This window comes from Rhinoderma darwinii, chromosome 4 (assembly GCF_050947455.1).
Source record: "Rhinoderma darwinii isolate aRhiDar2 chromosome 4, aRhiDar2.hap1, whole genome shotgun sequence".
Taxonomy (NCBI): Eukaryota; Metazoa; Chordata; class Amphibia; order Anura; family Rhinodermatidae; genus Rhinoderma; species Rhinoderma darwinii.
In genome coordinates, this window is record NC_134690.1 from 347,915,398 (window position 1) to 347,940,936 (window position 25,539).

Genomic DNA, 25,539 nt, shown 5'->3' on the forward strand with positions numbered 1-25,539 from the left:
TAACATTTTCTAATACTTGCATCAAAATCACCTACGTGACATTGTGAGAAATGGGCGCACAAATACAGTCAGCAAAATTACGCTTTATATTAATGTGCCCCATTGAACGTAAACCAAATGTAATTTAGGAATATAGTGTTACTGGCATGTAAATGATCTCAGCCAACTACTATAATATCAGGAACTACTGCTTGATAATCTGAGAAGATATGATAAGTTTTATACTGTAGCAGCTATATATATTTTCTAGTTTGACATTTACATATGCATCGTTGCTGACATTTCCGCTTTGATTGGCGCATCTCAGATATAGCCGTTTCTGGGAAAACTGTGTGTCAAGTGATTTGGCTGCCATTTGGGTTTGTCACCCTGGTTAACCACTCCTCTGAATGTGCATCTGCCCAGTTATGCAGCTATCCATCTTGTGCTAGGGAGTCTGAGAAAGCTGGGTGACAACCTCTGTGAGGGCGGTAATGGAGAACAAGTTAACAGGCTAAATTTAAAGAGGTGTTTTTAGTCCTATTATCCCAGCTGGCTGCAATTGTGGAATCATGTCAATAAAGGGATCTGATTAAAATGCTAATACCAACATCATTTTAACTTGTCTAAGGAGGCGGAATACCTAAACAGATTTTAGAAGCTGTTGTGTGGGTAACATAAAGGTGTGGTCATGTGTTCTCACAGTGCTGACACTCCTAGTATCATATAAATTACAATGACTCATTGCCCCTTTACGTTCTTTAAAAAAATCACACCCAAAAAATGCTTTATCAATGCAAATGACAATTAGGCAACACCGCCATTGGTTTCTCTCTATTGCATAATTATCTCGAATGCATGCATTACAAATGTCTTATATGCTATTGCTGATCAGCCCCATTACAAAAATGTCAATGTACAAAAGGTCGAATGTGTCAGATATACAAGATACACATAGATCAAACTCTGTATCTTAATTTCATTTTTTTAGATTCTGTTCTGATATTAAAGGGGTTTTTGATTGAAAAACTTTCATGGCATATCAGTTAGACCATAAAACTGTGATTGGTAGTAGTTTGACCACTGGGCATTTGAAGAGGTTTTCCTATCTTGGATATTTATGGCGTATCCGCAGGACATGCCATAAATGTCCAATAGATGCGGGTCCCAGCTCTGAGATCTACACCTATCTCTAGAAAGGGGCACCTTGACCCCCGTCCCACCTTCTTTTTCTCTCCGGCCACTGACTGACGTGGTGGTCTGGGGTTCAAAAACACGGAGCTACAGTTTCTGGAATGCAGGAGCTATGGAAACAGCGTAGCTCACTATGCTATTCTGTTCCTGGAACTCCTATTCACTTCTTTGGGAGTTATGGAAACAGTGCAGCTAGGCAAGCTTGGCTGTTTCCGTACTCCCGACCACCTCATCAGTCAGTGGCCAGAGAGCAAGTAGAATGGCGGTCAGGGGGCACAATTCTAGAGAGAGGTGCGAGTCCCAGAGGTGGGACCAGCATCTATTCGACATTTATGGCATATCCACAGGATATGGCATAAATGTCCAAAATGGGAAAACCCTCTAACTGATTGGAGGAAGTCTTGGCAGCCAGTTGCCCACAGATCATACTTATGGCATGCCTAATTGACATGATATAAAGGTATTTATGTGGGAAATCCTTGTAAGATTTGCATCTATACGGTAATGTGAAGCTCCACTTGGCTCTATAGCAATTGTAGCATCTAGCATCTTTGATACATATTACCTATTTTTTTCAGTTTTCACTAACTTTTAATATTGTTTCTACTATGCACAGTGTACAAACAATTTATTTTTTTTGCTACCAGGAAACAAGATGTTGAAGACGCGTCTGACATTATTATGTGTCTCTATCTAGTGTTTTGAGTGTATAATTGTTTCGGGTCTTTAATTTTAGTTTCATTAATTAAATTTACGTAGAGAGATGATAAATAATGTTTATTTTTTTTATGTTGTTGTTATTTATTTTATATTTATAAAGCCTTTCCTAGGACAGCCATGACAGTCAATTGACAGGGTAATATAATAGATTTTTACAGTCTCAAGGAAGTGATGGCGTACAGCTCCTCCCGCAGAGACCTGCATACAGAGCCTTATTTGAGTATATAGTGTATAGTGTCCTACCTTACACACTATACACACTACAGTATTTTTCATCAGTTATTACGGACAATAATTACGGACCCATTAATTTCTATTGGCCACGGACACGGACACCTTTCAGTATTTTCAATGATGGGCGTCCGTGCTGAAAAAAATTATAGAGCCTGTCCTATTCTTGTTAGTAATTACGGCAAGGACTCTCCCATAGAAGTCTATGGGAGCGTCCATAAATACGGATGGCTACTGATGTGCATCCGTAAACTGTCCGTATTTACTGAAGCATTGCTAGGCAACATGTTGATGACATCATTTGTAACCACCCTCTTTTTGTACGTTCTGTATATACGGATGGAATACGGATCGCATTTACGGACATCCTTCCGTATATATAGATGAAATATGGATGCCTACTGATCCGTATTTACGGACAGTATTTCGGGTAGATAAAAATACTGTCGTGTGCATGGGGCCTTATCTAGTCTTTCAGCAATAAAATAGAGCGGTCATTAATGCGTCCACCCTCATAGGCCCCATGCACACGACCGTATTTTTTCCCTCCCAAAAATTCTGGCCGTAAATACGGTCCTTTTTTAACCCGTATTTACGGACCCGTAAAAAAAGGGGGGCTGGAAATGATGTCACAATAATGTCCAACCCCCTTAAAAGGGTCACATGATCGCTCAGATGCCATTTTCTCTGCTTCTCGTTATTAAAAAATTTAAATCCACCGACGTCGCCTAGCAATGCTCCCGTAATTACGGGTGCACACACTTAGCCACCCGTAATTACGGGAGCCCCAATGACTTCTATGGGCCTGCCCGTGCCGTAATTACGGCCTGAAATAGGACATGTTCTATATTTTTCAACGGCCCGGGCACCTTCCCGTACGCAAACGGGAAGGTACCCGCGGCCAATAGAAGTCTATGGGCCCGTAATTACGGCCAGTAATTATGGGCGTTTTTACGGTCGTGTGCATGGGGCCTTATTATAATGAGATGATTCTCCTCATCATCTGCCTGTATATACAGCAAAAGCCTGCAAGTGAGCTGCAGAAAACAGGAAATATCAGTTTATTGCGACTAATCTTGTGGCCAGTGTGAAAACTGCATTTCAAGATTATTTTTTATGTGGATAGTCACATTAAAAAAACACCACCAAAAAGAAGACAATGGTAATCAAAGGTACCCAAAAAGGTAGTCTCTTAGGGCTCTTTTTCACAGGCGGATTAAGTCTTTGTTCCCACAGTATATTAATTTTGCCAAAAATAGCGACAGATGCCGGTAGAGGAAAGTATAAAGGCCTATCATGTGGGAAACGTTTCTTAAAGCTTCTCCTTGTAACCTCTGCTGGGCTTGTGTGGGGCAGATAGGGACCTATGTGTTTCAAACCCAGAAAGAGTATCAGAATGTCTTCCGTAACAATCATAGGAAAGATGGAACATCTAAGGCTCTGTTTACACAACTGTATGAAGCCTCTGTCAGAAAAGGGGGGTGTCGGTCACTTACAACGTTAACGTCGTAAGCCATGACGCTAGTGTGAACATAGCTTTGTTCAGTCGAGAAGTCAGGAACTTCATATGAGCCTCAGTAGGAGTCTCATAGCCACAAGTTTTCTTGCTCTTAAAATGCAGGTTCACCATAGGTGAACCTACACAAAAATATCAAACTATTTGGAACTACAAAAAAAGATCAAACTATTTTAAGAACTAATAAAATAGTTTTTGTAAAACGTACTCATATTATAGGAATTGCTCTTTTTACAAGTGGGAAAGCAACAGACGTGAAGATATAAGACATAATTGTTGTATCGGCAGCGGATAGTCCAGTGTTGGACTGACAGGAAAGCTGCTGTCAATCCCCGAGCTGCCTGGTTATATTTTCAGATTGTATTTTCAAACGTCCTAGCTCCCACCTGTAATAAGTAATTCCTTAATATAATCTCTACAGTTGCTGCAAAAGTTCATTTAGAATTTATACAAACCTAGATATAGGAAGAAGAATACTGGACATAGAAGAAGAATTACTCAATGTAAAAAATGATTACAATTGACAGATGACAATAGTAATCGCAGATGGCAATAGTATGCTGTAATCATTATAAACATATTATTAGCAACCCGCAATGGAACAGATTGGGGAGGAGATTTCTCTGAATTCTATAGTATATATAGAATACTTTTCACATAACCAGCATTCCATAGTGTACACTAAATAATAACCTGCATTGGTATGGTGAACTATAACATCTCATTTTCTGCTATGGAATAAAGTTTAATGTCACTACTTCATCATGGAATGCACAGTAATATTTGAAGGAAAGGTCAAAGTTAAAGCATAGGTGAACTTTTGTTAAGCCAGAGATGAACCTATGTTTGCAGTGGCAGAATAACCTATTTTATGGCAGCCAGTCCCTATGCCTTAAGTGAACGATATACCGGCATCATATTGTAATTGATTACGTAGCAAAGAATGCCATTTTAGGCCTTATATACATGGCTTTTTATAGCTTTGAAAACCTCGGAGTTGTACAAAGCCGGTATACTAGAACCCCAGCAATGTATGGAGCCATGTTCTTCCATATGCCTCGGATACCATAGTGGCATTCTCCACCGAACGTCGTATCACGGAGAACGTTTCTATAGGAGAATATCTACGTAACACAATACCTAAAATATGCACATTTCTGCACCCCATACAGTCAAGGCATTAGGGCCCCCCCCCCCATTACCCTGCAATATAATGGCGCTTGTTCGTTTCTCCAAACTAACTACCAATGGGGGAAAAGTGGAACAGCGGTGGTGGGCGGGCCCATTTTTTTAAATTTTTGTGGCCAATCCCCTGATGGGAGTACCAACCCTATTGCCCTGATGGCGGCCCTGGGAATGAGGCCTTATATGATAATTTGTTTACAAGCCATAGCTTTAGAAAGCAAGTTAGGTATTCAAATAGCAATAAAAATTGCTCCGAAATTCATAGGTAGTGATCTAGCTAATGAGTGATGAAACTAGACGAGCAGATAAGTTGGGAGGCCTCCAAATCATTCTATCCAGTTACAAAAATATCAGCAACATTAGGCTCTGTTTACACTTTTATACAGTTTAGAAACGGATACAGTCAGATAAATATTGGGCACTGGCGACTTCAGTAACCCCTAATCCCTATTTTAGGTTTGTATGGACAGCTTAATGGGTGAGGTTGGTACATATTTGCAATTGCTGTAGTGATTCTGCTGTAACTTATCCTGCCTCCCTTCTCTATCTCTTCTGAGAGTGTCAACTTCTGTGTTTTGGAGGAAAATATGTTGGAAAAAAAAAAAAAAAAGATAATGAAGTGTGAGGTCAATGGATAGCTATACAATCATAATGTGGCTATTGGACTTTAAAATGTACTTAAAATAAGTTATGCGATTTTTAAGACTAAGGCAACGTTCACATGTCACGGTCAGAATGTGTTTTTTGTTGCGACCGTGGCAACACCATGCAGTTTCGCTGAGATTTTCAGAAAAATCACAGCAAAATGCGTGGTTTTGCTGAGAATCGCTACAAAAATTGCTTTTAAACTGCAAAGTATGAACATATGGTCATATGTATACTGTAGTTAACGACCGCAAAGTGTGAACCCAGCAAAAAGCAGATAAACACACGAAAAAGAGTTTCATTTTCCCATAAAAACAGCTTTGAAAATCACATGTCATTGAGTTAAATCCCGCACCAATGGATTGTGAATGGAGCTGAGCTGCAATACCAAACGCGACCCAAGTACAAGAGTGGCGATGTCTCTGGAAAAAAAGCTGATCCTTCTCTAATCTCATACAGCCCCTTAATGTATTGGAGTGGTTTGCTCTGGTTTTGACTTGAACTCCATTAAGATGCAATGGCAGGAGATTAAAGAGGCAGTTATTGATCTTAAGCCCTCCAATATGGCTGAATTAAAGGGGTTGTCTTAGTAAGACCATTTTGGAAAATAAGCCAGCCCATCAATCAGCTGATCACCATTAGACTAGTCTTTGAAACACCCAGTGATCAGCTGTTATCACTGCGGGAAGTTGCAGCAAGACATACAAATCCGCTGCAGAGGAAATGTGGTATTACCGGGATATAATACTTAGACGGGTCGGGTCCGCATGGGAGCTGCTGATACTTAGAGGCTCTTCACTTTGTCTTATACAGAAGGCTCCCCCTCCTTATGACATCCATATGCCCTATAGGACATAGTGAGACAACCCCTTTAAAGCAATTCTGCCAAGTGGGACAAAATTCCTCCGGAGCGATGTTAAAGGCAGATCTCCAGTGTTTGATTGCAGTTATTGAGGCTAAAGGTTGAAGAACCAGGAATTTAATTTAGGGGTCAATTACTTTTACACACAGGGTCAGTAAGTGTAGGATAAGATTTACCTGTTCAATAAAGAAAATGATCTAATGACTGTATTTTGTGTTTACTCGGGTTCTCTCTATCTTATATTACATTTTGCTTGCAGATCTGAAACATTTAAATGTGACTTAGACTGTATGCAAAAAAAAGAAGAAATATTTTTTTTCTACAATATATATATATATATATATATATATATACACACGCACACACACACACACACACACACACACACACACACACACACACACACACACTTATTATCACTTATCATGGAGCAATTCCAACAGCTATTATGTACAGTGTTAGGGACCTACTGTATATTTGGAATACAACTCTACATTGCCCATAAGTCAACCTACTCGAGAAGCAATATAGCAGCTACTCTCATTTTACTGACCTCATCTCAATGTCTTGCATTACAACAGTAGTGACTGAGCACTTGAGATCGCTAGATTCCTTATCTGGGAGATCACGAATACTTAACGCTCCCATGTGACTCCACATTCTCTAGGCATACAAATTCCTGAATAAATTTGAGAGGTATCAGGACTGTTCTGCACTGTCACTACTTTAGAATTTTACATCATATTCTGTCTCTAAGGTAAGCAAAAATACATGAGTAACCAACGAATGTAAAATATTAGAGATTGTAGTATGTTCCATTCTCCAATGTACTTGCAGTGGCATCCCGACTGCAAGCAGGAGCCATCCGAACGTAGAGCTGGATAGCCGCAGCTCCCTTTTCTATTGGAAATTAAAGTTTGCTTCTAGTTTGGTAAAACCTTGTTAAAGAGGACCTGTCACTAGGTCATATAAGTTCAACTGGTTATCTGACCTGAATAGTGCGGTCTCTCTGATTCCATCGCTGTTTTTTTATTTATTTTTTACTGGACCCCCCTTTCCACAGATATGACCCACTGTTGTGTTGGCTCCCTCTATGCTAATTTGCTGTAGTTAGCCAACAGGGCGTGAACTAACCTCAAGCTCCCTTGTGATTGGTCAGCATCAGAGAGGCAGGGAAGCTAGCTCCACCCCGTTGGCTAACTACAGCGAATAAGAATATAGGTGTAATGTTACCTCAAGGCTGCTGGAATCTGCCGGGAGAGAGCGTACATGTAAGCCGCAACCCCAAATACGCAACCACTCTGAGCGACAGTGTCTAAGGCTACTCTGAGATGTTCACCAGAGTAGACCGCAAGATGCGATGGACTTTGCTGCTCGGAACCCAGATTGTCTTAGCAGAGTGCAATCAGGGACAAGAGGTGCAATGCAGGCAAACGTGAGCTGGAAACCAGTCAGAGGGTAACTGAAAGTTCAAAACAAGAGGATAACAGGAATAGCAAAAGGTCAAGACCGGCCAGGAGCGAATAATCAAAACTGGTAAGCAGAGAGTAAACAGGAGACAAGCCGAGGTTAGTGTACATGAGGTCCAGAATCACAACTGCGGGTGATGTCAGAAGCTTGATCAGAAACCAAAGGAGGAAATTCACAAACAAAGGGCAGGTGGAAAAGACAGGCATAAATACAACCCCACAGCTGATTGGCAGACGGACACGAAAAAGAGATAAGCTCAAGGCAAAGGAAGAACCACCCAGAAGCTAGAAAAGTCGTCAAAGCGACCTTAAGGGAGCAGGTGTTTTTCTAACAATAGGGAGCCAACACAACAGTGGGGCATATCTCTGGAACTGGGGGTTCCAGGAAAAAAAAATACAGCACTGAAATCAGGTAGACAGCGCTACTCAGGCCAGTTAACCAGTTCAACTTATATGACCTGGTGACAGGTCCTCTTTAAAAGATCAGGGAATGTGTGCAATTCTCCCAGATATGGCTATTATACAAATAACTTCTGCTGCAGCATATAGCGGGCCAAATGTAGGAAATTTATATATTTTTTTAAACTGCAGCATTCTCTAACTTTGTGGTAATCACAAGATTATGAAGCGTTTTTCTTCTATAGACTTCTATGGGGAAAACTGCAACCACATTAAAACCGATGTTGTAATGTGGATTTCATGCAGTAATTATGTCTGTTATATAAAGCAGAGCGAGTAGAAGTAATGTGTGAAGACCAAAAAAAAAAGCAACATAACCGTGTGTAATTTAAGTGAATTTTTAACAACTTTATCAGTATTTCATGCAATCGTGGCAAAACACAGTGGTTTTTACAAAGTGGTGTAATTTTGCCATGATTTTGAAAATTGTGACAAAAACAAGCGACAGAAACTGCAAAAAAACAACTCCTGTAAATAAACCCTTATAAGAATTTTACCCTTTAAAGGGATATTCTAGTCAGAAGTATTTATCATTAATATTCACGGGACACCAATTTCAGCGGTTAGATCTCCACCGATTTTGCATTCATCACCTATCCAGTGGATAGGTGATAAATGTTTCTGGCTGGAATACCCCTTAGGGTATGTTCACACGGCTTATTTTCACCAATTTTTTGGGCCGCAAACGCTGCGAAAAATGGCTGAAAATATGGGGGCTGAACGCCTCCAAACATCTGCCCATTGATTTTAATGGGAAAAACGGCGTTTCGTTCCCACAGGGCGTTTTTTTACGCGGTCATTTGTAAAAACGTCATGTAAAAAAAGCCACATACAAAAGAAATGCATGTCTCTTCTTGAGCCGTTTTTGGAGTCGTTATCATTGTCTCAATAGAAAAACAGCTCCAAAAACGGCCATAAAAAGCGCATCAAAAAACGCTTGATGCATGAAAAACAGGTGAAAATCAGGACTGTTTTCTTTTGAAAACAGCTCCGTATTTTACAGGCGTTTTTCGTTTGCCGTGTGAACATACCCTTAAGGACAGGCTCCCACACACAGTTTTGATGCCGTTTTTGTCTCAGGTTTTTGAGCCAAAGCCAGAAGTAGATCCAAAAGGAAGGAACGGTATCAAGAAAAGACCGATACATCTCCCTTCTTTTATATCCACTCCTATGTTTGGCTATAAAAACTGAGTTAAAAACTGCCACAAAATTGCATCAAAAGGCTATGTTCACACGGAGTATTTTGGGGGAGGAATATCTGCCTCAAAATTCCGTTTGGAACTTTGAGGCAGATATTCCTCTCCCTGCACGCCGATTTTCGCGGCAATTATCGCGCCGTTTTTCGCCCGCGGCCATTGAGCGCCGCGGGCATAAAACAGCGAGAAATACACTTTCTCCTGCCTCCCATTGAAGTCAATGGGAGGTCAGAGGCGGAAGCGCCCGAAGATAGGGCATGTCGCTTCTTTTTCCCGCGAGGCAGTTTTACTGCTCGCGGGAAAAAGACGCCGACGCCTCCCATTGAAATCAATGGGAGGCGTTCTCGGGCCGTTTCTGCCGAGTTTTGCGACGCGGTTTCCGCGTCAAAAAACTCGGCAAAATACCCCGTGTGAACATAGCCAAACTGTGTGTGTGATCCCGTCTTTAAAGAGTTATTCCCATATTAGACAATTATGGCATATCCTGATAGATCCGACCCTGTCCTACCTGGTGAGGCGGCCACTGGACAATTTCTGTCCTTAGTAAAACCGTGCTACTTTATCACATATATTATTATTTTCTGTTACGTGCTACTGTATATAGTCCCTTTACAGCCCCTTCAAATATTTTTCCAACAATGTTTGTTAAACTTACTGGTGCCAGTCCATTGGTACTATGCCAGTCATTAGAAAATCTCTAAAATCCCTAAATATTATTATCTTAATAAAATAGAGAAGTGCAGTTTATGGAATTTGCTAAGATTTTTCAGAAAGTACCTTTGAACGTGAAGTACCTTTTAAGTGAATCATGATGACCTTTAGTTTCCATGTTTTAAATGATGAGAAAGATAAACATTTCAAAACTATACTTGAGAACAAACCAACGTGCACATGCAAACCTTTATTACTCATTAGCCACAAACAATGCCTTAAATGTCATTCTTTGGTTGACAGATTATGAATCAGTGTTTCAATGCAATGACAATACAAGGGAACATTGATGGTGTCATAGCAGGCTGGTATCTGTGCCATCCATAATACTCATACATGGTCCGCATTAAGGAATGTTTACTTGGGCTTTATCTCTATATCTAATGCAGATGTAAAAGAAAACGTTGTGTTAAGGATAAAACATGTGCCAAAACAGGCACAGTGCCATACATTTGGTTGCGGTTGTGCCTGGTACTGCAGATCACAGCAGCTCAGTCCCATCATTAGGATAGGCCATCAATATCTGATCAGTGAGGATCCAACTCTGCACCTCGTCGATCAGCTTAATGAAGGCTCTGCGTCATCTTCAATGTTTACCCCGGCATAGCGCCATACATTTAGTTGTGGCTGTGCCTGGAATTGCAGCTCTCACCAGCTCAGTCACATTCGAATGAATGAGACTGAGCTGCAGTACCTGGTACAGTCACCACCAAATGTTTGCAGCAGAACATTGTGGTATGTTTCTCACAAGATCTAGCATCCTCTACAGCCTGCTTATCATTCCTCCCTGTTGTCCTGCTCTCATTCCCACAGCATTATGAGTGATATAAATACCTATAATCAGGGGCGTAACTAGGAAACACTGGGCCCCATAGCAAACTTTTGACCCCCTCCCCCGGGTGCTACACACAGCCTGGCTTTGTAGATAGTGCCCCCCTGTAAATAGTGCCATACAGCCCCCTCCTGTAGACAGTGCTATACAGCCCCCCTGTAGACAGTGCTATAGAGCCACCCCTGTAGACGTGCGATGACAGTGTAGATGCACAGAATTGACTGCTGCCAACGTTTTAGGGCATGCAGCATGGAGTCATTACCTGGCCCTGGCTAACAAAGCCTGTTGACGAGGATTTCTAAGGTTTTTTTCATAGGTAATATTTTCAATGTTCTTTTTATAAATAAAGCTTCTTAGTTGAGAAGAAACAAAAAGGTAATATTGTAAAATAGAAATTTTGAGTTCTCTTAAAAAGTCTGCCATGGAAACAATGGATGTTTTTATTATTTATTTTATTCTGGTTGGTCATATACACTATATGGCCAAAGGTATTTGAACACCTGACCATCACACCTATATAATATTGTTGAACATCCTATTCCGAGACCATGGGTGTTAATGTAGACTTGGGCTCCCTGTTGCAGATCTGACAGCCTCCGCTCTTTTGGGAAGGCTTTCACAAGATTTTGGAGTGTGTCTGTGGGAATTGGTGTCCGTTCCAATAAAAGAGTATTTGTGAGGTCAGACACTGATGTTGGATGAAAAGGTCTGACTCAGTCCTTCAATCCATCCCAAAGTGGTTTAGGTCAGAGCTCTGTGCGGGCCATTCGATTTCCTCCACACTAATCTCACACAACCATGTCTTTATGGACCTTGCTTTGTACACAGGGGCACCGTCCTGCTGGAACAGAAAGGGTCTTCCCCAAACCGTTGCTTCAAAGTTGGAAGCATAAAATTGTCTATAATGTCTTTGTATGCTGTAGCATTAAAAGGGGATTTCCACTTTCTGACAACTAATGACCTATCCGCCGGATAGGTCATCAGTATATGATCAGTGGGTGTCCGACACCCAGACCCCGCACCGATCCGCCACTCCGGCTGCCTCCGTTTCACCAGATGTTTGGAACGGTAGTTGGAGCCGGAAGCAGATAGCTCCGATCACTGCATAGCGGCCATTCGGCAGAACTGCAGCTCTGCTCCTATTCATTTGAATAGGAGCAGAGCTGCAGTACTGCAGCTCAGCCTCTATTCTTTGACCGAAGCCATTCTGCTTCCGGCAATATCGTCCGTTGCCCGGAGGCAGCCGGAGAGGCGGATCGGTGCAGAGTCCTGGTGTCGGACATGCACCGATCATATACTGATGACCTATCCGGTAGATAGGTCATCAGTTGTCAGAACGTGGAAAACCCCTTTAACATTACCCTCCACTAGAAATAAGGAGCCCAAAAAAAACAGCCCTGAAAAACTTCCCCAGACAATAATCCACCAAATATTACACCACAAATTATACATTCCAGTAGGTAGTGTTCTCATGTCATCCACCAAACCCTAATTCATCCATCTGACTGCCAAATAATGAAGCGTGATTCATCGCATCAATTTGTTAATCCATTTTATAGGTGCTCTGTTTTTTCTTTTACAAAGCTCTAAAAATCCTGCTTACCTTTACAAAAACCACTAGAGGGAGCTCTATGGAAGTTGGCATGATAAAACTCCCATTCAATTCAATACTAAATCTGCCTTCAGTAATGTCTGAGGCTCCCCCTAGTGGTGGATGTAATTAGCAAGAATTTTAAAATTGAACTCTATTGCCGTGGTGTGAAGGTAAGCACTTTCACAATCAAATTTATTATTATTGATATTTACTAACGATGTGAAAAATTTCTGAATACATAAATCAAAAGATATAAAACACTATTGTTTTCAATGATCTATTTTAGTAAGTGTCCTACAATGGATTCAGTTCAATTTTACATACATATTAAAGTCACATGTACCTGATGCTTCAGGTCATCTGTCACTTTTGCGACATTCTGCAAAGGTCCTCTTGACTTTTTCACAGACATTGTCTTGTACAGTAATTCACTTGGCAAAAAAAAAAAGAAAAGAATTAGACAGTTAGATAAATTATCAAAGAAAATACTAAATAGGCAAGCAGCGTACCTCCACTTTCTGTGAAAAATTATAATAGGGCAGAGGTGTGCACTATATCATCGTTTTTCTAAATCACTTGTGTTAGCTATCTTGCTTCTAGCAGCAACTTGGATTGCGGAAAGTCCGAGCTGACGGATGCTTATAACGCTTCCGTAGGAGACAGAGCGGCGCGCTCGTCTCCATGGCTCCCGAATCCAGAATGGCCTCCAGCAATATAGAATCCTATAGCGCTAAGGCCCGTTCCGGATACAAGAGCCATGGAGACCAGCGCGCCGCTCTGTCTCCTATGGAAGCGTTATGAGCATCCGTCAGCTCGGACTTTACACAGTCCAAACTGCTGCTAGAAGCAAGATAGCTAACACAAGTGATTTAGAAAAACGATTCTAGCGCACACTCCGGTGGAGGTACGCTTTAATGCTAAGAGGAAACTGATTACAAGCTAAAAATAATAGTTTGCTGTCTATTACATAGGGTTGCCATATAGTCACACTTAGGTTGAAAACGGACACAAAGGCTGAGGGGAGAAAAAGAGTGCACCTAAAAATGTTTGTAACCACATGCTTGGCAGCCATGTGGGGATGTTGTATAGATGCTAAGGAATGAAAACGAATAAATAAAATTATCTTTTGGCAATATTCAGACACAGCAAAATTGTTGTGGATTTTCGGCGCAGATTCTGCATTGAAAATCCACAACAAATTACAGTACAATACCTTTTCAAAACCCCATCCAACAATCCGCAAGGAAATCAGGGTGTTTTATTTTGGTGTCTTATCTGTCTCGTAATAAAAGGAATATTTGAGTAGGCTAAGAAATAAAAAGATTATTGAAGTTTCATAATGCATCATTTCTGAAGAAATAATGCTGCCTACTTCAATGGGTCTTACAGGGTTAAAGGGATTCTCTGGGATTTTAGGAATCTTAAACTACATACATAAATGTGCAGCTTTATGCGTTTATGTGAATGCTGGTTCATGACGTCACTGTTGACGACGCGTCGCCTTTGACCACAAGCTAAAAACCAACGAAAAGCTTTTCATAGCTGAGCGTTTAGTACAATTGTATGCAGCCTAATCAATCCTCTATGAGCTAAATACAGAAGCACCGATATCTCTCCTGTCCTGATCGTTTGCTACAATGTAGAACGGGGCGATTATGACCTAAATCAAAGTATTGATTAATAACCGCGATTACGATTAATATTTTTTTTTAGGCCACAACCCTATGTGAATGCCATGCTATTTCATTAATATAGATCCCCTGAGCCTGCTGTATACTGCTGTATATAATATACCCCCTGACAATGCCCCTCACACAGTATAATGTCCCTATAGCTGCCCCCACGCAGTATAATGCCCCTACACAGCCCCAATAGTGGTGAATAAAAAAAAAAAAATACATACTCACCTAACCCCGTTCCAACAATGAGATCCCTCTGCTCTTCCGTTGTGTGTCGCTCGGCGCATATTTTCATATTACACTGGACTTCCGCCATATACCAGCGTTTCAGGAATCCTATTGGTCCACAGTGTCCCCAATGCCCAACACATTTACTTCTTGTTTAGCCTCAATGCCCACGCACCACTGCAAGCAGACAGTGCCTTGCCCAATGGTATATACACGGATGATGGGGTTATATATACAGGGTTGATGAGGGTTATATACAGGGATAATGGCGGGCTGGTATATACAGGGATGATTGGGGTCCCTGTATATAACCCCCATCATCCCTGTATATTACCTTGATCTTCCCTGTATATTACCCCCATCATCCCTGTAGATACCAGCTATCATCCCTGTATATAAACCCCCATCATACCTGTATATTACCTTGATCTTCCCTGTATATTACCCCCATCATCCCTGTAGATACCAGCTATCATCCCTGTATATAAATAAACCCCCATCATACCTGTATACATGGTTGATGGGGTAATATACAGGGATGATGAGGGTAATATACAGGAAAGATGGCTAGCATATATACAGGGATGATGGATGGTATATACAGGGACCCCCATCATCTCTGTATATACCAGTCCAACATCATCCCTGTATATAACCCCCATCATCCGTGTATATACAATTATGGCGGGCAGCCTCTGCTCGCCGTGGCGCGTATATTTTCATATTACACTGGACTTCTGCCATATTCCAGCGTTTCAGGAATCCTATTGGTCCACAGTGTCCCCAATGCCCGACCCATTTACTTCTTGTTTAGCCTCAATGCCCACGCCCCACCGCGAGCGGACAGGGCCTTGCCTAATGGTATATACACAGATGATGAGGTTATATACAAGGTTGAAGGGGGTTATATACAGGAATGATGGATGACTGGTATATACAGGGAAGATGAGGGTTATATACAGGGATAATGGCGGGCTGGTATATACAGGGATGATGGGGGTCCCTGTATATAACCCGCATCATCCCTGTAGATTACCTTGATCATCCCTGTATATTATCTCCATCATCCCTGTAGATACCAGCTATCATCCCTGTATATAAACCCCCATCATACCTGTATACAGGATTGATGGGGGTAATATACAGGGATGATGGGGTTTATATTCAGGGATGATGAGGGTAATATACAGGACATATGGCTAGCATATATACAGGGATGATGGGGGTAATATACAGGGACCCCCATCATCTCTGTATATACCAGCCCGCCATCATCCCTGTATATAACCCCCATCATCCGTGTATATACCATTAAGGCGGGCACTGTCTGCTCGCTGTGGCGCGCAGGCAATGAAGCTAAACAAGAAGTAAATGGGGAGGGTATTAAGCAGACTGTGGACCAATAAACTGCCTGAAACGTCAGTATATGGCAAAAGTGCAGCGGACTCTGAATACATGCGTGCTGAACCGCTCATGGCTCAGCACAGACAGGCGTGAGGCAGTGACGTCATCGTGCCTGTCTGTGCTGAGCCTTGAGCGGTCGACGTTACAAAGTGTGACGCTTCCCTGCTCTGCTATAGAAGTCAACTGTATCTACGTCCTGTGGACGCAGATACAGTTGAAACCAGAAAAACAAACAGAAAAAAAACAAAAAAAGCGCTAAATTACATCAGTTAACTGTGCTGAATTTTGGTTTTAATTTTTTTCCCATTAATTGCCCAGCCCTAACTACAATGTATGTTCATGAACTTAGATGTGATCGATAATAGCTGGATCCTGCATGTACCAGCGTTCATTGAAGCCGTCAGTCCCACGGACGTGACGGATTGAGCTTTGATATAGAAGCTGTATCTCAAAACGTAAACATTTTTTTTTTAAAGAAAATCCAATTCAAAAGTTGTTCAGAATTAAATACAATATTGATTTAAAAAATGCCTTCAAAAGTGTACACAGCCTTTAAAGTGACCCTCTGGGCGATCCATGGGGGCTCCTTTACCAGGTCTGCCTGTTCAGATTTTTGGACCGGTAGAGACCTGATAAGTGTAAATATTGGGGTGGAGAGAGCGCCTTCTGTCCTGGCAAAATCCACAGCATGTCCTGAAATCTGTATAAATTCTGATGCCTGTCCATACAACGGTTCTTCATTTACACATTACCACAAAAATCATCTGAATATAGCCAAGTCCAAATTGCATCAAACCATGAAATACCACAGGACTGTAATCACCCCCCCCCCCCCCCTCTCCACTCCAGCGATGACAGTCCCGTGGTCCCCAGCCGGCCTTGTTTAAAAGATGATCGTGTATATATTTGTTATTTAAGCTCATATGCAGCTACAAACAAAAAACACTTGGGAAACATGGGCAACTCTGGTCTGAGCTGAACAATCAAAGCCTCCAAGGAGAGCCATTAATAGTGTTACATTTATGAATTAAGGTATTTGGTATAAAATGTACAACAGAGAGAATGAAGTCATAATATAGACCAGACTAGACGGATTCATTCACTGCTCACACTCAGGAACGCTGAGACTTGTAGTTAACACCAAAAAAAACCTCGGGAGATTACCTATAAAAGCTTTTAGATACAGTGAGGATCACCCTTTATCCTGCAGATTTCCAGCTTTTTGTCAGTCGTTAGGGATCGAAGCGGTGCTACATACGTCATCACAAAGCGCCGCTGCTGTAGCTTCTGTGTAACCTTAGAAACAGCCTCGGCCATATTGAAGGCTGCAAATGGTGTGACTGCAGTTCTGCTTTCCACCACTCGGTGCCGGTAGAGATACGTGATGAAAATCTAATTCCTTGTATTGCAGTGAAACTCTGACCATGTTGTTATCCTTGTAAAATACTTCTGGAACGTGCTGATGATAGATAGATTAGATATATAGGATAGAGAGACAGACACAGACAGACAGAGACACAGACAGCTGGATAGATAGATAGATAGATAGATAGATAGATAGATAGATAGATAGATAGATAGATAGATAGATAGATAGATAGATAGATAGATAGATAGATACTAATACAATTAATAGGCTGCTGGCACTATGTGTAAAAAAAAAAATTAACATGTGAAAATAATGCTGTTCTTTCCTCAAGTGTAGAATTCAGATTCTTTTGTCTTTGTATTGTGTTTCTGGCCTCTGTATCTTCCTCTTGCCTATCTGCAGCACCATATAGACTACCACAACTGATCAGAAGGCTCGGGGAGGGGGTGGGAGCAATGGCACCAATGTATGCCCATCCAGGATGTGCAATGGGATGCGAGGTAATCGGGGGTGTCTGAGAGAACATTAGGAGGGAGTCCCCCTTTTCAGTGGGTCTCCCTCTCCATAGTATGTAGATCAATGAGGAGCCTTCACTGGGTAGAGATGCATTTGCCATGAAAAAATAATAACCCCTATGCAAGTCTGAGTATGAAATTCCAGTATGAACAGTTCCTCCCATCAGGGTTACAAAGCCCTGGCCTGCCCGTATGGTTGGCACCCCACTTACAGCACTGATAACAAAACAATGTACAGTAGGAGGCAGTCATACATATCACTTTATGTTTTATAGGTCAAGTACACTAGAAAATAATGCTGTGTCAGGACGATTGATAAAATCATTATATAAATGTCTATGAGGTCTTACAGAAATCACACATGATCGTTGTCCGAACAATCGTTTGACCAACAGATATCTAGCCTGCCTGAACTGGCATTTTATTTCAATGGAGGGAGGCAAGATAAGAAGCCGTCACGACAGCTCTGGCACTGCTTATCTAAGAGTAACAATCGGATCAGATGGTTTGAAGCGGAACCTGTTAGATGGGCATCAGTTGGGTTGTCCTTATGGACATGACACTGTCATTAGCTGCCACAGAAGCTGGCATGATCCGGTGACAAAAATCGCATGTCTATACCCGGCTTTACAGACACTACAACGGACTTGACAGGGGAGAAGTGAGAGGTAAACGTAAGGGATGGATTTTTTTTTACAATGTACTAGTTGTAACTCATTGTATCAAAAAAAGATAATGTCACTTTCCGAAACTTTGATAAACATTTACTATCAAAGTAAAAATAAAATAAAAACAATTATTAAATAGAAGTCATTGTGTCGACTTCTCCTGTCTATTCGTTAAAGGGATGGTCCAAGTTTCAGAATTCCCCAAATAGTAAAAATTCTGCCCCAGCCCCACAGTGCTGCCCCCTACTGAAAACATGATTACAGTACGGGACAGTATTCCCACGGAGAGGCAGGGACTCCTATCATCAGAGAGAACTATGATGCTAGGAGCCCGGCTCCCTAAATTGTATCTGGTCCATATATCACGGACTGAACACGGCCGTCTGAATTAGGCCAAAAGCTTTGTTCGCAAAGTGCAGATATTGCATGAATTTTTTTAAGCCAAAACTAGAATTCGATCCAGGAGAGCAGATTTTAAGTCCTTCCTTTATATATTTCTTCTGTTTAGGTTCTGTTCCTTAAAAAATAAATGCAAAATCTGCAGTAAATCTGCAATGTGTGAACAAAGGCTTAGGCTCTGTTCACATCTGCGTTGTGCATTTCCGTTTTTCTGCTCTGTCATGGCCCAATTCGCCACATATTCATTTTGTATGGAATTTTTGATGGAGGCTTCTAATGGAGCCTCTAACACAGATGTGGACACAGCCATAGGCTAGATTCACACGAGTGTATCTATTCCGCCACATAAAAAGCGCAGCGTTTTACCTGCGTTGCAGTTCCGTGTGCCATCAGTGTGTGTTCCGTCTGGCATCAGTTTCTGATGTCAGTGTTGGTGCACATTTTTTTTTTTTTCTGCATTTCTTTAGCAACTGGTGCGTGAATCACAGACAGCACATGGAAAACGTCCGTGTGCTGTTCGTGATTTTCACACACCCATTGACTTCAATAGGTGCGTGGTGCGCAAAAACACACCAAAGTAGGACATGCAGTGAGTGTCATGCAACGGACACACGCTGCATGAGAAAAAACGCGTGTCTTAATAGCCCCATTGAATTTCATAGGTCCGTGTAAAAAACGGACAGCACACGAACGTGAAATACACTAGTCGTGATTAAGGCCTTATACTAATGACCAGGACTTCGATATAACATAACAAACAGAAACAACTCCATTGCATAGAAATTATGAGGGCAGGCTTAGGGTAAGAGTTAGTTTTGAGGCCACAATTAAAACCGTGGCCAATACCGTGGCCACGCGTTATTGTGGGTAAAACGGCCCTTTACCTGCAAAATCGTGTGGCCGTAAAGGGTCTATCAATTAATGGGTGCAAGATTTTGCAGATAAAAGGGACATTTTACCCGCAATAACACGTGGCCATTAAAAAGGGCGTTTGACAGCCGTGCCGAACATGGTGCCGGCACGGTTGTTGGCCGTGTCACAACAATGTCAAGGACGCTCCGTGTGGCCTTACCCGTAGACTTCAAATGAGAGAATTTATAATGTGCCCTAACAGAGCTGAACTAGAGAGTGCAAAGGACCTGTCAGGGGGAAGGGAACGCGGAGTTGTCAATTTATTCAAACATTCACAGAGGAACAGCACAAAGCAGAGTTCTAAGAAAAGATGTTCCATTTAGTGCTTACTAAAACAGACATATCGGGAGAGTTGACAGGTCCTCTTTAACAGACCCCTAATTTTGCACTTGGTTTTAGCTCAGAAGTGCCAAGAAGGATCACATGATGCCATTTTCACGCTTTTTAGACTTGGGTCCCCTGCACACGGGGCAAAATGCCACAGAATTTCTGTGCGGCAATTCTGCAACGTATTACAGTAGAATCAAAGTGGATGAGATGTAAACAAATCTCATCCACGCGTTGCAGAAAAAAAATGCAGAAAACACATGCGATAATGGACCTGTGGTGAGGATCGCAATCTGCAGCATGTCAATTTATCTGCGTATATGCTGCAGAATTTCCACATGAGAATTCCGGACGGGGGCTTAAGAAGCAGAATAGTGATTTGCGCATTTGGGGTATAAAATGTGCCCGCTCTGTGCTCCTTACTAGTTTTCTAGTCGGAGCTCAGCAAAAAAACAGCTGGCCCTACATGCATATAGCAGGAGTAAGGTCTCAAAAGCAGTGGGATACAATGCCCAACTCAATGTCCTTTGAAGATGTTGACCGAATGGTACTAAACTGGTGTTCATGATGTGAAGGAATCTTTAGGCTAGGGCCCCACACTGACATAGCATCAGTCACTAGTCCGTCAAATCACGGCTATGCAGCAAGTTCAATATTTTCCTGCGGTCGCAGTCGACCATGATGGGAAGCCTACTCTTTACGCTAGACATTATACATCCTGTGTGTGGGGAGAAATAACTGCCCCACTGCATTATAAGACCTCAGCCAAGTTGTTAAACATGCAACTGGCAGAATTGTGAATGCAGCTCCGGGTTATAACACATGATGTAACACAGGATAAGTACAAGATAACTGATAAAATATATTTGAAAAATTACTTCTTTTTTTGGGGGTACATTATATCAATAAAAAAAAAAACTGTAGAATGACCCTGTAGACCATTTCCGATTTCTATGTTCCCTTCTGCAACACATCTGTTTTTGACTTTTGGTTTAGTTCATATCCATTTACTTCACATCATAAAACAGCAGCATTTTAGAAGGATACACAAAAGAAAAACTCACACAGTTACGCAAATTCATTTAACAATCTAGCATTTACTTATGATCATTATAACCTCATTCTTTACAAAAGTTAAAAAGGTATAATTTTCGCGATAAAACAGCATATCCAAGGCGGTCATTCCTTTATCTTTTCTTCAAGTTCTATAAAAGAAAAGAAACACAAAAAGCAATGTTATATTTTTATTAATTTATTTGCTAACATTTTATTTGCATACACTTAAAGAGGCTCTGTCACCATATTATAAGTGCCCTATCTCCTACATAAGGAGATCGGCGCTATAATGTAGGTGATAGCAGTGCTTTTTATTTAATAAAACGATCTGTTATCACCACTTTATTAGCGATTTTAGATTTATGCTTCTGAGTTTCTTAATGCCCAAGTGGGCGTGTTTTTACTTTAGACCAAGTGGGCGTTGTACAGAGGAGTGTATGACGCTGACCAATCAGTGACCAATCAGCATCTTGCACTCCTCTCCATTTATTTAGGCAGCGCATAGGGATCCTTTTAGATCGCTATGTGCTGTCTTATACTAACACATTAACAATACTGAAGTGCTTAGACAGTGAATAGACATTCCACGGGATGTCCATTCAATCTCTGCACTTCGTTACTGTTTCTATGGTAGTTACAGCAGAGCAAAGCGTAATCTCGTTGTAACCTGTCATTTACAGCGTAATCTCACGAGATTACGCTTCCTCTGCTGTAACTACCACAGAAAGAGTAACGAAGTGCAGAGATTGTGAATAGCCATCCCGTGGAATGTCTATTAACTATCTAAACACTTCAGTATTGTTAATGTGTCAGTATAAGACAGCACATAGCAATCTAAAAGGATCCCTATGCGCTGCCTATATAAATGGAGAGGAGTGCAGGACACTGATTGGTCAGCGTCATACACTCCCCTGTACAACGCCCACTTGGTCTAAAGTAAAACACGCCCACTTGGGCATTAAGAAACTCATTAGCATAAATCTAAAATCGCTAATAAAGTGGTGAAAATAGATCGTTTTTTTAAAATAAAAAGCATTACTGTCACCTACATTATAGCGCCCATCTCCTTATGTAGAGATACGGCACTTATAATGTGGTGACAGAGTCTCTTTAAGGGGTTGTATAACCTTAGAGGGGTATTCCCACCTTATCCATGGGATATACCCTGAATGTCTGATACATGCAGGACAGAATTTGTATAACCTGTCATCCCTGCCTGGCATAACTCTCATAGGAATCAATGGAGAGAGCCACTCATATGTGCTGTAACTTCTCCATTCATTCTCTGCCTGGATGCAGTGTCCGGCGGCGGCCTCACCAGCGGGATGTGGGTTCGGGTGACCCTCATTCTGGAGCTAGGTAAATTCACAATTCCGCATCTATCAGATATTTATGGTGTATACTGTAGATATTTCATACAATTCTAAGGTGGGAATTAACTTAAACAATGTGAAGAACAGTCTTCATAGTATTTCTGACGCTTAACCATCAAATTGAACATTGCAGCTCCTCTGGAATAAGACCGTTTCAGCTGTTCCTCAAATGTCTGTACGCCTCCCATCACTCTTTAAGTTAAAGGGGATCTGAAATAACCATTTAACCCCTTGCAAGCTCACCTTAATGGTACTTACAAATAGGATATATGGACATCATAGAGGTTGCATGGGTCACCATGTAACACTACGTTTACCCTGAATAGACACTGCTGGGGATATGCATTGCTGGCTGAATCTTTCCTTGAATAAAACACTGTTTAGGCAGAGGGTCGGGAGCTGGACCAGCGGCAATCAACTTCTCTCAGATTAGTGGGGTCGCCTGTAATGAGCCAACCTCTTTATATAAGACGATCACCGGGGGGGGGGGGGGGGGGCATGAAGCTGTGGGCAGAGGGCAGCAATATTTATTCTTGTTTTCTACACTGCAGTGTTGCAGTTGAACATAAAGCATATGGTGCCCAATGATCCATGCCATCCACTGATTACAACGGGTAAAGCTGTGAGAGCTGTACTGGGCATGGCATTAATATTTAGCAAATAGAGGGGTCTCCCGAAAACAGGAAAACTATTAGCAAAACCCAGCCTAAAATTGGAAATTTACAGATGCAAATGCCCCGCAAAGCCCATATTGCAAATTTCCGCCAATAAGCCGATTGCTGTATTATGGGCGTGAAGTCCCACAGAGTGAGAGCGGTGTTTGGAGTGACTTTCCACTCTAGCTAATAGAGGGGGTGTCTATAGGGGGGATACCCCTCTGACAGCTGAGCAATACAGAAATATGTAATTAAAGGGTATCTCCCACCATATTGCCCAAGATGGTGCATGTCGATTGAGCGATACAGTGAACTATGCCAGGTTCTATCTGGCAGACTTCACCATCTCTCTTCTGCACAGAAAAGTTGTGTAAAATGTTTGTACTCATTTCACTGTATGCAACGGATTTATAATGAAAAAAACTTAGGTGTCCGAAAAAGGAGTAAGGGGTTAAACAATTATTTTATTTTGCCACAAAACTGGCGTAATAGCATTGATTCATGTTCCCCAATTCCACTTATGGACACTTTTATGGAATTTTGCTCAATGTAAATGTCTCCTGGCTATGGGTGTGATATGGTCACGACTTCTATTCTGACTTCTTTTGGAGTGACTGTGTGAGAGCAGAAGGGGAAAGCAGTAGTGACGTCATCTGCTGCCGCCACTTGTGGCTGCTGTGCACGACGTAGTGAATATGTTCAGCAATACCTGTAAGTTAGTGTTGCACTTGGCATGTACCAGGGGCACCAGTGGGAGGTGGCAGGGCACCAGCTTCCAGCATTAGGACAGGTCTAGTCTCTTCTGGGTCTCTATCAGTTTGTTGTGCAGCCGCTTCTTCTTCCAGTCCAGGTATTTCCTGCGCTGCCGGTTTGCCTGCCAACCTACAAGGACCCCAGCAGCGAAGCTGAGCAACACTGCCACGTACAGACTGCGTCCAGACACCTCCGCCATGGCGTGCCCTCTCTTATATTAGGGACTAGTGGCGCCTGGCACACATGTACACAGCCAAGGTCGCGGTCGCAGCTCTCAGATGTCAGTGTCGTCTCTTACACCACCCAGCTATCTGCTAGAGGCTGCGCTGATAACTTTCTCGTACAAGGCGGCCATGTTGTCGGAGCCATTCTCTTCGTCCTGTGCTCTCATGACGATGTGTGGCGCTGTTCTCTCTGGTCAACAAACCTGAAAACTTTCTTGGGCGCTAGTTCTTATCTTGAGTTCGTCTAAATTAATTTATCTGGTGTTAGAAAGACATTATTTATTTGGTTTGTTTTTATTTTGTTTTTATTTAGCTGAGAATCCACTTTGTTATTTTTTTTGGTGGTGCACCCCACAACCTTCAGCCCTGCTGAAAGCAAAAATAAAATAATTGCCAAGTATTTAGACCAACACTATTCATATACCCTATAAAGGCATTCTGAGTTATGGGATTGTAATTATAGACGTTGATGGCATATCGCTAGGATATTCTGTTAATGGCGGTCCGTCAGCTGTAACCCGCACCAATAGCTGCTACAAAGTGGCAGCTCTACTAGGAAAATGATGCGCCACATCAGCGCCACCCTGCAACTTGCAGAGGTTGTCATTAACTACAATATGAGGGGGTACTCTGCTGGCGTTATTACTTATGGGGGCAGTCTAATGGCGCGGTTTTATTTGTAGCACGATTCTTGTACGGTTTATGGGACTGCATTCCGCTGGAACTATTTCTGGATGGTTTACATAGAAAATCATATGTATTGCAGCATTATCCAGAAATTGGGCAGCACTGTTAGGCTGGGTTCACACGACCTATTTTCAGGCGTAAACGAGGCGTATTATGCCTCGTTTTACGCCTGAAAATAGGGCTACAATACGTCGGCAAACATCTGCCCATTCATTTGAATGGGTTTACCGACGTATTGTGCAGACGACCTGTAATTTACGCGTCGTCGTTTGACAGCTGTGAAACGACGACGCGTAAATTGACTGCCTCGGCAAAGAAGTGCAGGACACTTCTTTGCCACGTAATTTGAGCCGTTCTTCATTGAACTCAATGAAGAGCAGCTCAAGATATACGAGCGTCACAGAGGAGGAGCATTTACGGCTGAAACGACGCAGCTGTTTTCTTCTGAAAACAGGCTGTCATTTCAGCCGTAAATGACAGCTAGCGTGTGAACATACCCTCAGGGTATGTTCACACATAGTGACCAAAAACGTCTGAAAATACGGAGCTGTTTTCAGGCCAAAACAGCTCCTGATTCTCATAAGTTTTTGTAACAACTCGCGTTTTTCGCGGCGTAATTTACGGCCGTTATTGGAGTTGTTTTTCAATGGAGTCAATGAAAAACGGCTCCAAAGACGTCCCAAGAAGTGTCCTGCA

At 41.9% G+C, this 25,539-nt stretch overlaps 2 protein-coding genes across 3 annotated transcripts in view; both read right to left on the reverse strand.

Annotated features, from left to right (window-relative positions):
• The window catches only part of NPHP1 (nephrocystin 1), a 66,806-nt gene extending 49,572 nt beyond the window's left edge, over positions 1-17,234 (reverse strand). For both annotated transcript variants that reach the window (XM_075864476.1, XM_075864474.1), the window contains exons 1-2: positions 17,069-17,234; positions 12,937-13,024 (exon numbers count right to left, since the gene is read on the reverse strand). In XM_075864476.1, the coding sequence (XP_075720591.1) occupies positions 12,937-13,005 (69 nt within the window). In that variant the 5' untranslated portion in view covers positions 13,006-13,024; positions 17,069-17,234. The remainder of the gene's footprint in view (positions 1-12,936; positions 13,025-17,068) is intronic.
• A 3,937-nt stretch (positions 17,235-21,171) lies between these two features.
• Positions 21,172-24,251, reverse strand: MTLN (mitoregulin). Its single transcript, XM_075864477.1, has 2 exons — positions 23,889-24,251; positions 21,172-21,299 (listed from the first exon to the last, which is right to left on the reverse strand). Exon 1 carries the CDS (start codon positions 24,129-24,131, stop codon positions 23,961-23,963), a length of 171 nt encoding a protein of 56 aa, XP_075720592.1. The 5' UTR covers positions 24,132-24,251; the 3' UTR covers positions 21,172-21,299; positions 23,889-23,960.
• Between the last annotated feature and the right edge of the window lie 1,288 nt (positions 24,252-25,539).

Coding starts and splice junctions, on each gene's coding strand:
- MTLN (XM_075864477.1), bottom strand. CDS start 24,131: ATGGCGGAGGTGTCTGGACGCAGTCTGTACGTGGCAGTGTTGCTCAGC.